The sequence below is a fragment of the Myotis daubentonii genome, chromosome 7, assembly GCF_963259705.1.
Source record: "Myotis daubentonii chromosome 7, mMyoDau2.1, whole genome shotgun sequence".
Classification (NCBI taxonomy): domain Eukaryota; kingdom Metazoa; phylum Chordata; class Mammalia; order Chiroptera; family Vespertilionidae; genus Myotis; species Myotis daubentonii.
The window spans coordinates 77,578,940-77,591,814 of NC_081846.1; the positions used below are offsets into that span (position 1 = coordinate 77,578,940).

The 12,875-nt window shown below is 40.3% G+C and overlaps 1 protein-coding gene across 1 annotated transcript in view; it reads left to right on the forward strand.

The window, feature by feature from the left end:
* The window catches only part of ZRANB3 (zinc finger RANBP2-type containing 3), a 221,098-nt gene that overhangs the window by 169,944 nt on the left and 38,279 nt on the right, over positions 1 to 12,875 (forward strand). The window contains exons 10-12 of the mRNA XM_059704593.1: positions 1,632 to 1,751; positions 4,892 to 5,071; positions 5,825 to 5,977. Of these exons, the coding sequence (XP_059560576.1) occupies positions 1,632 to 1,751; positions 4,892 to 5,071; positions 5,825 to 5,977 (453 nt within the window). The remainder of the gene's footprint in view (positions 1 to 1,631; positions 1,752 to 4,891; positions 5,072 to 5,824; positions 5,978 to 12,875) is intronic.

Consider the following 12,875-nt stretch of genomic DNA (forward strand, 5'->3'; position numbering starts at 1 on the left):
ATAAAGCCATATTTTTTATTACTTCGTACAGTATAGATTTATCATTATTAATTCATTATTACCCAAAAAGTAATGTCAGTGTTTCCTTCATTGAAAGATTGATGATGATAAAGTGCTGTACATTGAAAGGTGCTTTCTCATTGATTACCTCATAGTGACTGTAAAACACCTTCTGAGGGAGAGTGAACCTTACAAATAACTTTGAAATGATTGGGCCTTAATATTAGACTCACAGTATTTTCTTATTCGGATTCCATTATACCTTAAAATACTGGAATCTATTCCAAGAGGAGCAGTCTGCTTCTTTTCCTCACTGCTGCTTTACTGCTGGATTTAGAATCCCATTTACATCACTAAGAATGAAAAATGTAGGTATCCTGGTGTTGGAGGTGAACTGCTCAAAACAATGTGTTTTCTTTAGAAAGACTCTCTGAAGATTTTATAATCTCCCTAATGGATAGTAAATGGATCACTGGTCAGTTTATATCTGTTTTGTGAAGACAGAGAAAGTTAATAAGGGACATTCTATTTAGTGATTAACTTGACTGTCTTCTTATATAAGTGAATAGTTCTGTCTCAACTATTTAAGACTAGGTTTTCCATAAAAGTGCACATACGTATGAGATTATTTGAAACTTGGGGCTTATACTTGTTTTACAAAGTTGAGAAATAAATTATTTTTAGCTGTTCTAACACAGGATTGCTTCCTTTTCTCAACTCACATCATTCTTAAAACTCAGAACTGTTCAGTTAGGCACTTAATGTTTCCCTGCTTCTTAAAAACATGGATGCATGTCTTGTTCCCCACCTCAATGGAGATGCATATTTCTTTTAAGTTTAATAATGTGAAAAAAGAGAACTCAAATGGTGCATTAAAAAAGATATTTTCCCAGTTAATATTGGGATATTTCAGAAATAGATGTACTGCTTTTCATGAATTTCTAATACATGGACAGAATGCTCTATTTTCTTTCTTGCATGTCTGATTTTACTTTTACTCTGGAGTTAGTGGTCCTATAACTAGAAAGTTATTCTGATACATTATTCAATTGAAAATTGGCATATTAATTTACATGGAATTTTACTGAGACAACATTAGTAATTCAGTCATGATTTATGGAACTCCTGTTACGTACAGGCATTGCACTTGGCAATGATGGTATAAAGATGAATTAGGCATAGCTCCTACCCTCAAGTAGCTTAAAAGATTAAAAAATATATAATTGCTAGGCCCTAGCTGGTGTGGCTCAGTTGGTTGAAGCATCGTCCCATACACCAAAAGGTGGTGGGTTCGATTCCCGGTCAGGGCATTTACCCAGGTTTCGGGTTCCATCCCCGTGTGGGAGGCCACCAATTGATATCTCTCTCTCTCTCTCTTGCCTTTCCTCTCTCTAAAAATGAATAAATTGTTTTTAATCTTGAAAATAAAACTCATTAAAAAAACATAAAATTGTTATCAGAAGCTATTAAGAAATTTGGTTAAGATTCTTCTTATATGATATTTACCAACCTGTCATCTTAACCAGTTTCTATTTTATTATGTGAATATAAAAATAAGCTGTAAAGTATATAAAATAAGATGGGTACATACAGGCTTGTCCTAACTTTGCCGTTTCCTTTGTTAATGCTAGACTCGATATGTTAGGATAGATGGAAGTGTTCCATCTTCAGAAAGAATACATCTGGTTAATCAGTTTCAAAAGGATCCTGAGACCCGTGTGGCTATCCTAAGCATTCAGGCTGCTGGTCAGGTAAGAAATTTCTGGCCTCAACTTGATAATAAAATGTCTTTGAAATCATAAAAAGGCCATTACTTATAGTGATAACTTTATATCTGGTATCTAGTGTGATCAATGTTCATTCTATGTTGGAGAGTGCTGGAAAGTATAATAGGAAACCTCAACACCACTGACTGAAATCCTCCTAAATTTTAAAGGAAAGAATTTTCTAGAAGAATATAGTACATTTGATTGTAATATTGTTTCATGACTGTTTTTCCTTCCTTTGAATTTATCTGGAATTTTCCCATCCCTTCCTTATAGAATTTATCTTACTTGGTTATTTCCCTCCGAGTCCATTAGGTAAGATGGCCTGAGGAATAAGAACTCTGTTTCTGAGAACTTTGTATGGCATGCCCTGGTTTGGTCCTTAGAATTACATTTGGCACCCGGCTGGCGTGGCTCAGTGGTTGAGCATCAACCTATGAACCAGGAGGCCAAGGTTTGATTTCCAGTCAGGGCACATGCCCAGGTTGTGGGCTCAATCTCCAGTGGGGGGGCATGCAGGAGGCAGCCAATCAATGATTTTCTCTCCTCATTGATGGTTCTATCTCTCTCTCCCTCTCCCTTCCTCTCTGAAATCTCTCTCTCTCTCTCTCTCTCTCTCTCTCTCTCTCTCTCTCTCTATATATATATATATATATATATATATATATATATATATATATATATTTTTTTTTTTAAGAATTATGTTTGCCTGCAAATAAATGGAAACCCTTATTAAGAAAGACTTAAATACTTTGTTCTTTCATGTAGACAGTCCAAGGCTAGCATGGCTTTCTTCTTCACCACTCATAGCAGGTCTCCCTTTCCTAAGAGGGCTGCTCGAGCTTCTGCAGAGCTGCCATCCAGACAGCTGGCTGGAGAGAGGTATGCTACCTCTCACCAGCCTGTGGTCAGTCCCATGGCCACAACTAGCCGCTGAAAGGCAGGCTGGGAAAAGTAGCCTTTTTTCCAGGTGCTAAAAGTCAGGTGTTCCTTTGCAAAGGAATAAGACAAGAATAGGTACTGGGGAAGGCAGTAGCAGTCTCTGCCACACTGTAGAAGAAGGGAGCCTTCTGGATTTTTTTTTTCTGCTAATATTCTGAAATACTTCAATATAAATGTCTAAGCCACGATATTTAACATCTGGAAAAGTAATTGAATATATAGCTGTGCGTCCAGCCTGGTGTATGCCTATCTGGCATCTTCCGTGGACTTGAATCTGAACCAGAGCCAAAGATCTGCTTTTACCCAGCAAACGAATGTGTGTATATAAAATTGTATATACAGAGAAACTCCATGAGGATTTACCCAGATGGTTCTAGAACTCACTAGGAATTCTAACCCAAAGGATGATTGTCTCAACACTTCCATGATCATGTTGGATTAAATTTCCAGTAATCTGAGTTTTCTATGTTAGAATATTCCAGACATAGAAAATATCACCAAAAAGCTTAAAATTAGAAATGGAGTGCTTGTAGTATGGGAGAAGCAATGTAGGTGGAGCCAGGCAGGATAGCTTAGGAGTGGCCTGAGAAAAGACTTTAAGATCGCACAGCGCACTCACATGATATTCTAGGCCAGTGGTTCTCAACCTTCCTAATGCCGCGACCCTTTAATACAGTTCCTCATGTTGTGGTGACCCCCAATTTCATTGTTACAAATTGAACATAATTAAAGCATAGTGATTAATCACAAAAACAATATGTAATTATATATGTGTTTTCCGGTGGTCTTAGGCGATCCCTGTGAAAGGGTCGTTCGACCCCCAAAGGGGTTGCGACCCACAAGTTGAGAACCGCTGGTCTAGGCTGTATTCCTGAAGACCTTGCATCATTCAAAACTCATGTATGTGGACACGGTATCTTCATAGAAAGAAAGGAAACTAGAAAGAGAATTGCTCTCGGGTGTGTGAATCTTCCGTTGTAGTTTAGAAGTGTGTTAGAAGGATGCTGAGCCTGCCAGCATGCTCCTCCTTCATTTTCATAAGGTCACATGACACTTTGTACGTGTTTAAAGGTGTCCCTCTTTAAATACGACTTCTTATTTTTCGACATCATCGCTAATATTTTGTGGCATTCCCTGGCCTAAACAGCAGCACAGGCTAGCATGGTGGTGGTTTGGCTCTCTCCATATTTTTATTACTTCTAACTTCTGTTCCATAGTGATTGATCCTCAGTGAATTTTTCGACTTGAGAACTAATGCCGCCGTTGAATGAAGGTTAGCATGATGTTGTTATGAGATATAAAAATAGTTTAAGTTAAAATCACATGTCAAAATAACAATACAGCCGTCATAAGCGTCCCTCCCTCCAAGTTCCAGTGCATGTGAGCATCAGCATGGATTGGATGTCACTCTCAGAGGGCGGCAGGGGTTTCTGTCGACCACCTGCCTGTGGCAGTATCATAAGCAGGGGTCGCAGTTCACGCAGCCTGCCAACTCTAACATCATGCATTTTTTACTCACTTTTAGTTTGAGGAGATTTGTTTATGTCATATATTATCTATAAAACAAGACAGTTAATAGTTTTAATGTTGCACTATTTCAAACTGATGTAAAGTGCAATTGCATAAAAAATGAAATTGTGTTATATATATTGAGATACAAGCTAGTAGACTTCAGAGCCTTTGGAATGTAACATAAGAAATGTCACAGGAAGAGAGCAGTACGACTGGAGACATGATTTTCTTGCTTTATAGAACAGCAGTATGAATTAAATGAACAGAGGATGTCATTTCTTTCTCCTAGTTGCTATGGATACCATGTGTTAGAAATTATCTTCTCATTTATAATGTATTTTATTAGATTTTACAGTGGTAATGTGAATCCATTACTCATCAGACGATAAAGTAATTCTGTGTGTGTGTGTGCACCAAGCTGACTTTTGAAATATGGAAATACATTTTGAATGTGTGTTTTGTAGTTCACCTGGCTGTCTTGCAGTAAGCAGTCTTCATCTGCCTTTCATGAATTATATTTTCTTAATTTGGCTTAGTATGAAAAACTGATCTGTTTTTAAGTCTTCCGCGTTCTCTTCTCCATTTAATATGTTCAAAAGACTATTACACATGGCTCTATTTTATATTCTCAGTTTAGTTACATCTTGGTTTCTTCACTTTATTTTGCTAAGGGTTTGACATTTACTGCTGCCACTCACGTTGTATTTGCTGAGTTGTACTGGGACCCTGGGCACATAAAGCAAGCAGAAGACCGAGCTCACCGAATTGGACAGTGCAGTTCTGTGAATATTCACTACCTCATTGCAAATGGGACTCTGGACACCCTCATGTGGGGAATGTTGAATCGCAAGGTAAGGCTTGAGTTTATACCAGGTTCCCAGCTTTGGGTTACCCATAGTCTACATGAGTGAAGAGGATGAGTTTTAGTGTTTTCAGGCAAAGGATACCTAAGTACACCAAGATACTGATGATAATAGAAAAGGTAGTACCGTACCTGCTATCCTTTGTAATAGAGACAGGCATGAATTTACGTGTACTCCTATTGTATTCACGCCCTTCTACCACTTTAGAGGCTAGAGGAGAAGGGATAGCTAGCAAGGAACCATAATGCTTTCAAGCACCAAGTCTTTTTCGTAAGTAAAGAATAAACCCTTTCGCTGAAGGATTCTTGAATCCAGAGCTAATATTGGATAGAGGACACCCTGCACCCAGACTCTAGAAAAGGTAGGAGGGACATTGCTTGCTCTGTCCCCTGAGCTGTCTCTTCTCCCAACCTTGCGGAATGTTTATAGAAAGGATTTGACCACAGATAGTTTTCAAGCACTGAGTATAGATATTCAAAATGGCCATTCATATGTAGGTTCAAAAGTTTATAAATATTAGAATAAAAGTTTTTATGAGAAAAGCCAATAGGATAATTTGTCTAGTGAAACCTAGTAATTTGGTTGTGATTTTGAATAATTATATGACTACAGCACATGATATGTTGAAGCAATATGATTTTCTTTAATGGATTGTGATTCAGATGCAAAATCAAGATATTGCTTAGCAAATATCAGCAGTGAGGCGAATGTTACGAAGGTCACTGCTTCTCCCTCCTACAGGCGCAGGTTACCGGGAGCACATTGAACGGTAGGAAGGAGCGACTTCAGGCTGAGGAAGGGGAGAAGGAAAAATGGGATTTCCTGCAGTTTGCTGAAGCTTGGACTCCCAATGAGAGTTCGGAGGAGCTCAGGGATGAAGTTTTGTTCACTCATGTAAGACGATTATATGACTTATCCTTTTCTATTTTTTAATATCCTGAAACTATAACTTTATTGTGTATTGTTTTAAATAGCAATCTTCAGTTATTTGTGCTATTGAAAGCTAGCCTCCACATAAAGCTGAAAAAGTGCTTAGAACCAAAAAATAACAGATGGAAGGAGGCTGCAGCCATGGCTTGTATCTTCCAACAGTTAATGTCAGTGCCTCACTGTTCAGTTCCTTAGAAAAACAAGTTAAGTAGAATCCAACTTCAGAGGAAAATACAGGAGGCTATCTTTATGACCCTGAGGGTTGGGAAAGATGTATTAAATTTCCACAAAAATGTAACATAAGCAAGTTACAGACCCCTTTGGGGGCAATATGGTATGAGAATTATGGGAGTTTAATTTTAATTTTTGGAAGAATTGATCAGAAATTATAAGAATAAAATTAAAATCTATACATGTTTTTTCAAAGTGCAAATTTAAAAATTTAATATAAAGCTTAGTTCCATAAAAACATAATATTTTTATGTATCTTATTTGCAGGATTAGGTTTTTTTTCTAGGATGCTAGAATGCCATTCTGTCAAATGTTGCTAAAAAAAAAAAAAAAAGAATCCTTTATATAAGAATTTTATATATATATATATGTATATATATTTATACACACACGCACATAGATATATAGATATGTATATTTTTTTAATTAATTTCATAGAGTAAGGGAGAGGGAGAGAGAAATAGAAACATCAATGATGAGGGAGAATCATTGATTGGTTGCCTCCTGCACGCTCCCCTCTGAGGATCGAACCCGCAGCTCGGGCATGTGCCTTTGACTGGAGTTGAACCTGGGACCCTTTGATCCTCAGGTTGATGCTTTATCCACTGAGCCAAACCAGCCAGGACTGTAAGAATTTTTTTAAATTAAACAACTCCTTTTAGTAGTGTTTATTACATTATATTTTGGTCAATTAAAAACCAGGTATTCTAAGTATTGAAAAAATATATAATTCAAACTATAAAAATAAAACTATTATTTGTAGTTGTCCTTTCTCTAAAATATCCTAATTATTGAAATATGTTTAAAGTTCATTTCTATGACAAGTATTAAGAATTTGACATTTAACACACATATTACATGTTTATTGAGTTCATGTGCATCTGAAGATAAATATATATCTTTGTATACAGTTGAAGATACCCCGTCACCCTGACGGAAGCTTGCTTTCCTGAGTGAGGTGCTTGTCTCTCATGGGTTACTGTTACCTCGCACAGGTTTTCCAGTGCCTGGCACATGTGGTATCGTAGAGCGTTCTGCCCACATACCTGCAGGCTTGCTTTCCACTGTTTCAGGTACCCATGGTCAAGAGTTGTCCAAAAGCATTAAATGGAAAATTCAAAAGTAGACACTTCCTAAGTGTTAAATTGTGCCACCGTTCTGAGTAGCGGAGAAATCTGCCACTCGGCTCCAGTCCAGCAGGACATCAATCAGCCCTTTGTCTCCGCGTTGTATATGCCCCGCCCGTTAGTCACTTAGTAGCCGTCAGGATTATCAGATTGACTGTCCCAGTATTGCAGCGCTTGTGTTCAAGTCACCCTTATTTTACCTAATAATGGCCCCAGAGCACAAGAGCAGTGATGCCAGCCACTCAGATATGCCAAAGAGGAGCCGGAAAGTGCTTCCTTTACGTGAAAAGGGGCGTGTAGAAAATCATAGTGCGTAGAGGGCTTGGTGCTGTCCCCGGTTCCAGGCATCCACTGGGCGTCTTGGAACATGTCCCCGTGGATAAGGGAGGGTGTGTGAATCGGAACCTTATAACAGGCCATTTGTCTTGCTTTATATTTGTTTGGTTTTTCGGGCCCGCATGTGAAATGTGCTTGAATGACTTTAGGTGGGAATGCCACCTAGCACTTCTCTTTACATCCTCCCGCTTCATGCATTTTTAAGAAATGTTCAATTTGTTGAAAGGTCCTAAAAAAATTTAGTCTACTGACAAACATATTTTTCTTCTGAATGTTGCCAAAATCAGCATTTCCTATGGGAATTTTTCTATTTATACGGATTTCTTTCTGATCCTTTTAAAAATCCTTTTAAAATTTTTTCCTACATTTGGCATTTTAGGCTATTTCTACTTTTGTTAATTAAGCTTTGCCAAATTAACTAAATTTGTCAATTGTCATTAAAAAACAAACAAACACGTGTTTAACTGGAAAATTTGTAACAGTTCTAATTAGATGGCTTTGAACAGCTTGTGACTGTTTTGGTGGTGTCAGCATTTTAAGGAATGTTCGTATTATCTCCGCGCCAGCGCTCCGAGGCTGCGGCAGGTCGGAGCTGGGGCAGAGAACAGGGGCCTTCCCCTGCGAAGGACAGACTGCGTGTGTTGGCACACGCTCAGCTCCGCCTCAGCCCTGGAGAAGGGGAGGGAGAGGGAGAGAAGGGGAGAAGAGCAGGAGCAGAGGGTGAGCCTGAAGGGCAAAGAAGATAAACCGGGGCAGGAAGAGAGCCAGGAGGCTCGAGTCCCCCGGGTCCCCAGCTCCCAGTCTTCTTACCCCTGCCAGCCCAACACATTCAAAAGATGTGAAGTCTATGAATGATTTTTTGGAAAACCAATAAATATGGTCAGTGTGACAGATTGGTCTTCAGGGAACTGACCTAGAGCCTAACTTTAGTATGATGAGGGACCCTGGGGACAGGAGGCCTGTGGTTAGGAAGAAGAGGAGGAGGGAAAGGAGAGAAAATTTTTGTGGATAAAATTTTTCTATTCATTTTTATATTTCCTGCCTTCTTTCTCCCCTGGTGTTCACTGCCCTTCAGAATGGTATCATCTCTATCTCCCTCCTCTCTTCATCAGAATCCTCTTTCTGTTATATAACCCAGCTATTAGGATGAAAAGATCTGTGGAATCAGGATGGTGTTCTACCAGCAGATACCAGAAGTGTGCTGGTTGTTAAATATCAAATATTTGGGTGATGGTTGGTAACTAGCCACTTCCTCAGTCCCCTCCTGTGTGTAGGCCCTCGCCTCACTACGGGGTCTCAGGGACCTCTGTGACCCGGCAGCATGGGGCCCTCGGGCTCTGCTTTGACCCAGTACTGGTCACTGCCCCTACTATAGCTGCTGTTAAACGTTTAAATAATCACCTGCATGGCATTAATCCACACAAGTGTATGAGTCACAACTCTTCACCCATCCTAGAGAGATTTACATTTTTAAGACATTATTTGTTAACCCAAATGAAACTCGAATTTAAGTCCAACTCAGACGAGAGCGAACATCCCAGGACCACGAGGAAGGGCACCTTTGCGCAGCCCAGGTGGCTGTCTCCGCAGGAGTCGTCCTTCCACCAGGGTCGCTGCCTCAGCCCGGGTCTGTTTTCTCAAGCTCGTTCATTTCTTCTCGTCTGAATGCGCACGGCTTCTGATTCTCTTTTGGCTTTGAGATGCTTTCATTTTCCTACATTGGCTTCCACTGAATGATAAAGTAGGTTGTCTCCAGATGGAAAGAGAGAAATGTGGACTCTATTAGTCTATGTTGTCATTTCCAAATAATTAAAGGCTGCTTCATTTTTGCCACCATCATCTGAGGGATATTCCTTCCTTTGGCTATAGCTGTGGTAAACTGGGCCCTTCCCCTACCCTCTTCAGGGACCTTTCCCATCCTCTTTTGGCCCTTAATGGGTAATCAGCATCATCATTTATTCAGCCATTGTGTTCCTAGATCACTAGATGGCTTCCAAGGTCCTTTCTAAGTATATAACTTATACTTCATAGTATAATAAAGTATCCAAAGAGAAGCTTGGTGCATAAGTGATTCACCGTTGAGCAAAAGAAAGGACTGATTTAGCAAGTCCAGCTCCTGCTGAGGACAAGTCTTCCTTCTGCCTGATTTCTCTTTCTCAGATCTCAGTGAGCCAGAGCTGCTTCCCTCTGGTCCTTCAGACAGCAGTTCTCTTCCACATGGGAACAGATTTCCAGATAGCTCCCAAGTCCCCACTCCTGCACTCTCTGCGCTCCTTGCCAGTTGTCTTCACTTAGTGGCTCTTAGTTCAGTGTCTCCCAGGTTTCCTCTATCATTGGCCTCTTCCTGGCTGTCTGACCTTCCTTACCTCCCCAGGGCTCATGTCTCTGCCCTGGCTCATAGCACTGCCTTTTCTGTCATGACCAAGCTCCAGTCCCTGGCCTTTGTCCTCCAGGCCTTCTCGGGCATCCTTCACCCAAAGCATATTTACCTTTCAGACACCACATTGGCATTGGGAACATAGGATGGCTGCCCTGGCTGGTTTGGTTCAGTGGCTAGAGCATCAGCCTGTGGACTGAAAGATACCCGGGTTCAATTCCGGTCAAGGGCACATGCCCAGGTTGTGGGCTCAGTCCCCAATGGGGGGCATGCAGGAGGCAGCTGATCAGTGATTTTCTCTCATCATTGATGTTTCTATCTCTCTTTCCCCCTCCCTTCTTCTCTGAAATCAATATAAAAATATATATTAAGAAAAAAGAACATAGGATGGTTGCTGGTTTGCTGCAAAAATAGTGTATGTAGTTGGAAAGGATAGCTCTCCAGCACAACTGTGAAATTTCAAAGTACGCCCTCAAAATTCATAAACTGCATATTTATTAAGTTACAACATTGTGTGAAATATTTGTTTTCTTGTGGGCTAAAAAGTACAAATAAGAATCTGTCACAAATATATAAGAAATAATAGCCTTGTTTCCCACATCGTGTCTCGTTGAAAAAATGGTAACAGCAGGAAGTAAGTTCACGCAGGAACTGTGGCATTGGTGAAGTCTGAATTTGTCTCATCCAAGCCTCTTGTTTCTGAATATGCTAAAGGCCTGGTTTCTTGAAGCGAACACACCTCACATTTGATATTTATTTAATATGTATTTTAGAATTCAAACCACTCTGTAAACGTTATTAACTAGTCTGCATAATAGCCTAATGATAAGAATCAGAGGCAGCCTCATTGTCATGGAGACATTCAGATATCTCTGTCATCGCTTACATCACATAGTGCTATTACTAGGCAGTTGTCTTGTTTGCCTCTGTGACTTCAAGTCACTCAGTAATAATAATTAACATGTAGTAGTAATCATAATAATTAACCGAGTGGTTATTCCGTGCAGTCACAGTGCTACACCATGAGGCGGATACTATTAACACGTCCCACTAACACCCAGAAAGGTTAAGTTGGCTGCCACAGTCAGTATGTGCAGAGCTGGGATTGAGCCCATGCCTCTCTGGTCTAAACTCTACTTTCATTTCCTTGCCGAACTATACTAGAGGCATTAGAACCATTGTACTGTAGACCCTCAATTACTTGTGGAATGCATAGGACATGAAACACTTCATTTTGGCTTAGCCAGTGTATATGGAATGTGTACTACACATAATACATTCAAAGAATTCATTATATATAAAATGTTTATATATAAATATTTATTAAGATTATGTGAAATGCAAATCAAAACCACAGCAAGATACCACTTCACACCCAGAAAGATGACAAAAATTAAAAAGTCAGACAGTAAGTGTTGGCAAAAATGTAGAGAAATTGGAGCACCCATCCATTGCTGATAGGAATGTAAAATGCAGCCATTTTGAAAAACAATCTAGCAGTTCCTTAAACTAGTAAACATAGCAGTTCCACTTCCAGTGAAATTAAAAAATGTCCACACAAAAGTTTGTACTTGAATATCATAGCAGCATGATTCATAATAGCCAAAAAGTTAGACCAGTTCAAATGTTCATCAACTGATGAAAGAATAGTGCTGTATATCCACGTGATGGACTATTACTCGGCCATGAAAAGAAACAAGGTACTGGCACATGGCTACAGTATAGAGGAACCCCTGAAAACATTATGCAAGTGAAAAGCCCCATATTGTCTGGTTCTGTTTATATGAATTAGCCTGATAGGCAGACCCACAGAGAAAGAGTAGAGTAGTGGGAGACAGGCCTTGGGGGCCGCAGGGAGGGACTGGCTGCTTCAGTGGCATGGGGTCTCTTTGTGAGGGTGATGAAAATGTTTTCTAATTAAACAGTTGTGATAGTTGCCTAATTCTGAATATGCTAAAAAAAATCACTTGAATGGACACTTTAAAGGAGTGAATTTTATAATTAAACTATCTCATTAGAGCTCTTATTTGTAAAAGGATGTATGCTAGGTGCAAAGGTAAGGAAAACTGCTAGCTTTCCTTTGGAGCTTCCTCCAATTGAGAGAGAGTATCGTAAGCACGTCATTTTAATGTAATGTGACAGATGTGAGAACAGATATGTGAGGCGGGCTCTGGGCACACCGGACGGAACAAATGGCTGCCCCGGGCAGTGGGAAGCTTTCCTTCGCAAGTGGATTCTGAGGATGAGCTCAGAGAGAGGCTTAGCTCAGGCATGGAGAGCCCCAAAAGCACCGTGAACAGACGTCAGTGTTTCTGGGAACGCTATTCCATGTGAACGTGCGGGCAGAGGGCACACGGGGAGGGAGTTACAGGAGAGGAAGCCCGAAACTGCAGTCAGGCGGAAGCCACACGGGCCGTGCCCGGCAGTTGGACATTATCCCGGTAACAGCAGGTCATTAGAGGTTTTTATTTTTTTCCCCCACTGATTTTTTTTTTTTTTTTTTTAAGAATAGTTCATTGATTTTTAGAGGAAGAGTGAGAAAGGGAGAAGAGAGAATCATGGGTTGGCTGCCTCCTGCATGCTCCCTCCTAGGGATCAAGCCCACAACCCAGGCATGTGCCCTGACTGGGAATCTAACCAGCAATTGCTCAGCCCATAGGATGACACCCAACCAACTGAGCCACACCGGCCAGGGCTCATCAGAGGCCTTTAAGCAGATGAGTGTCGTGATCAGATTTCCGTTTTCAAAAGGGGCAGTGTGGGAAATGAATCCTAAGAGGAGACAAGTTCT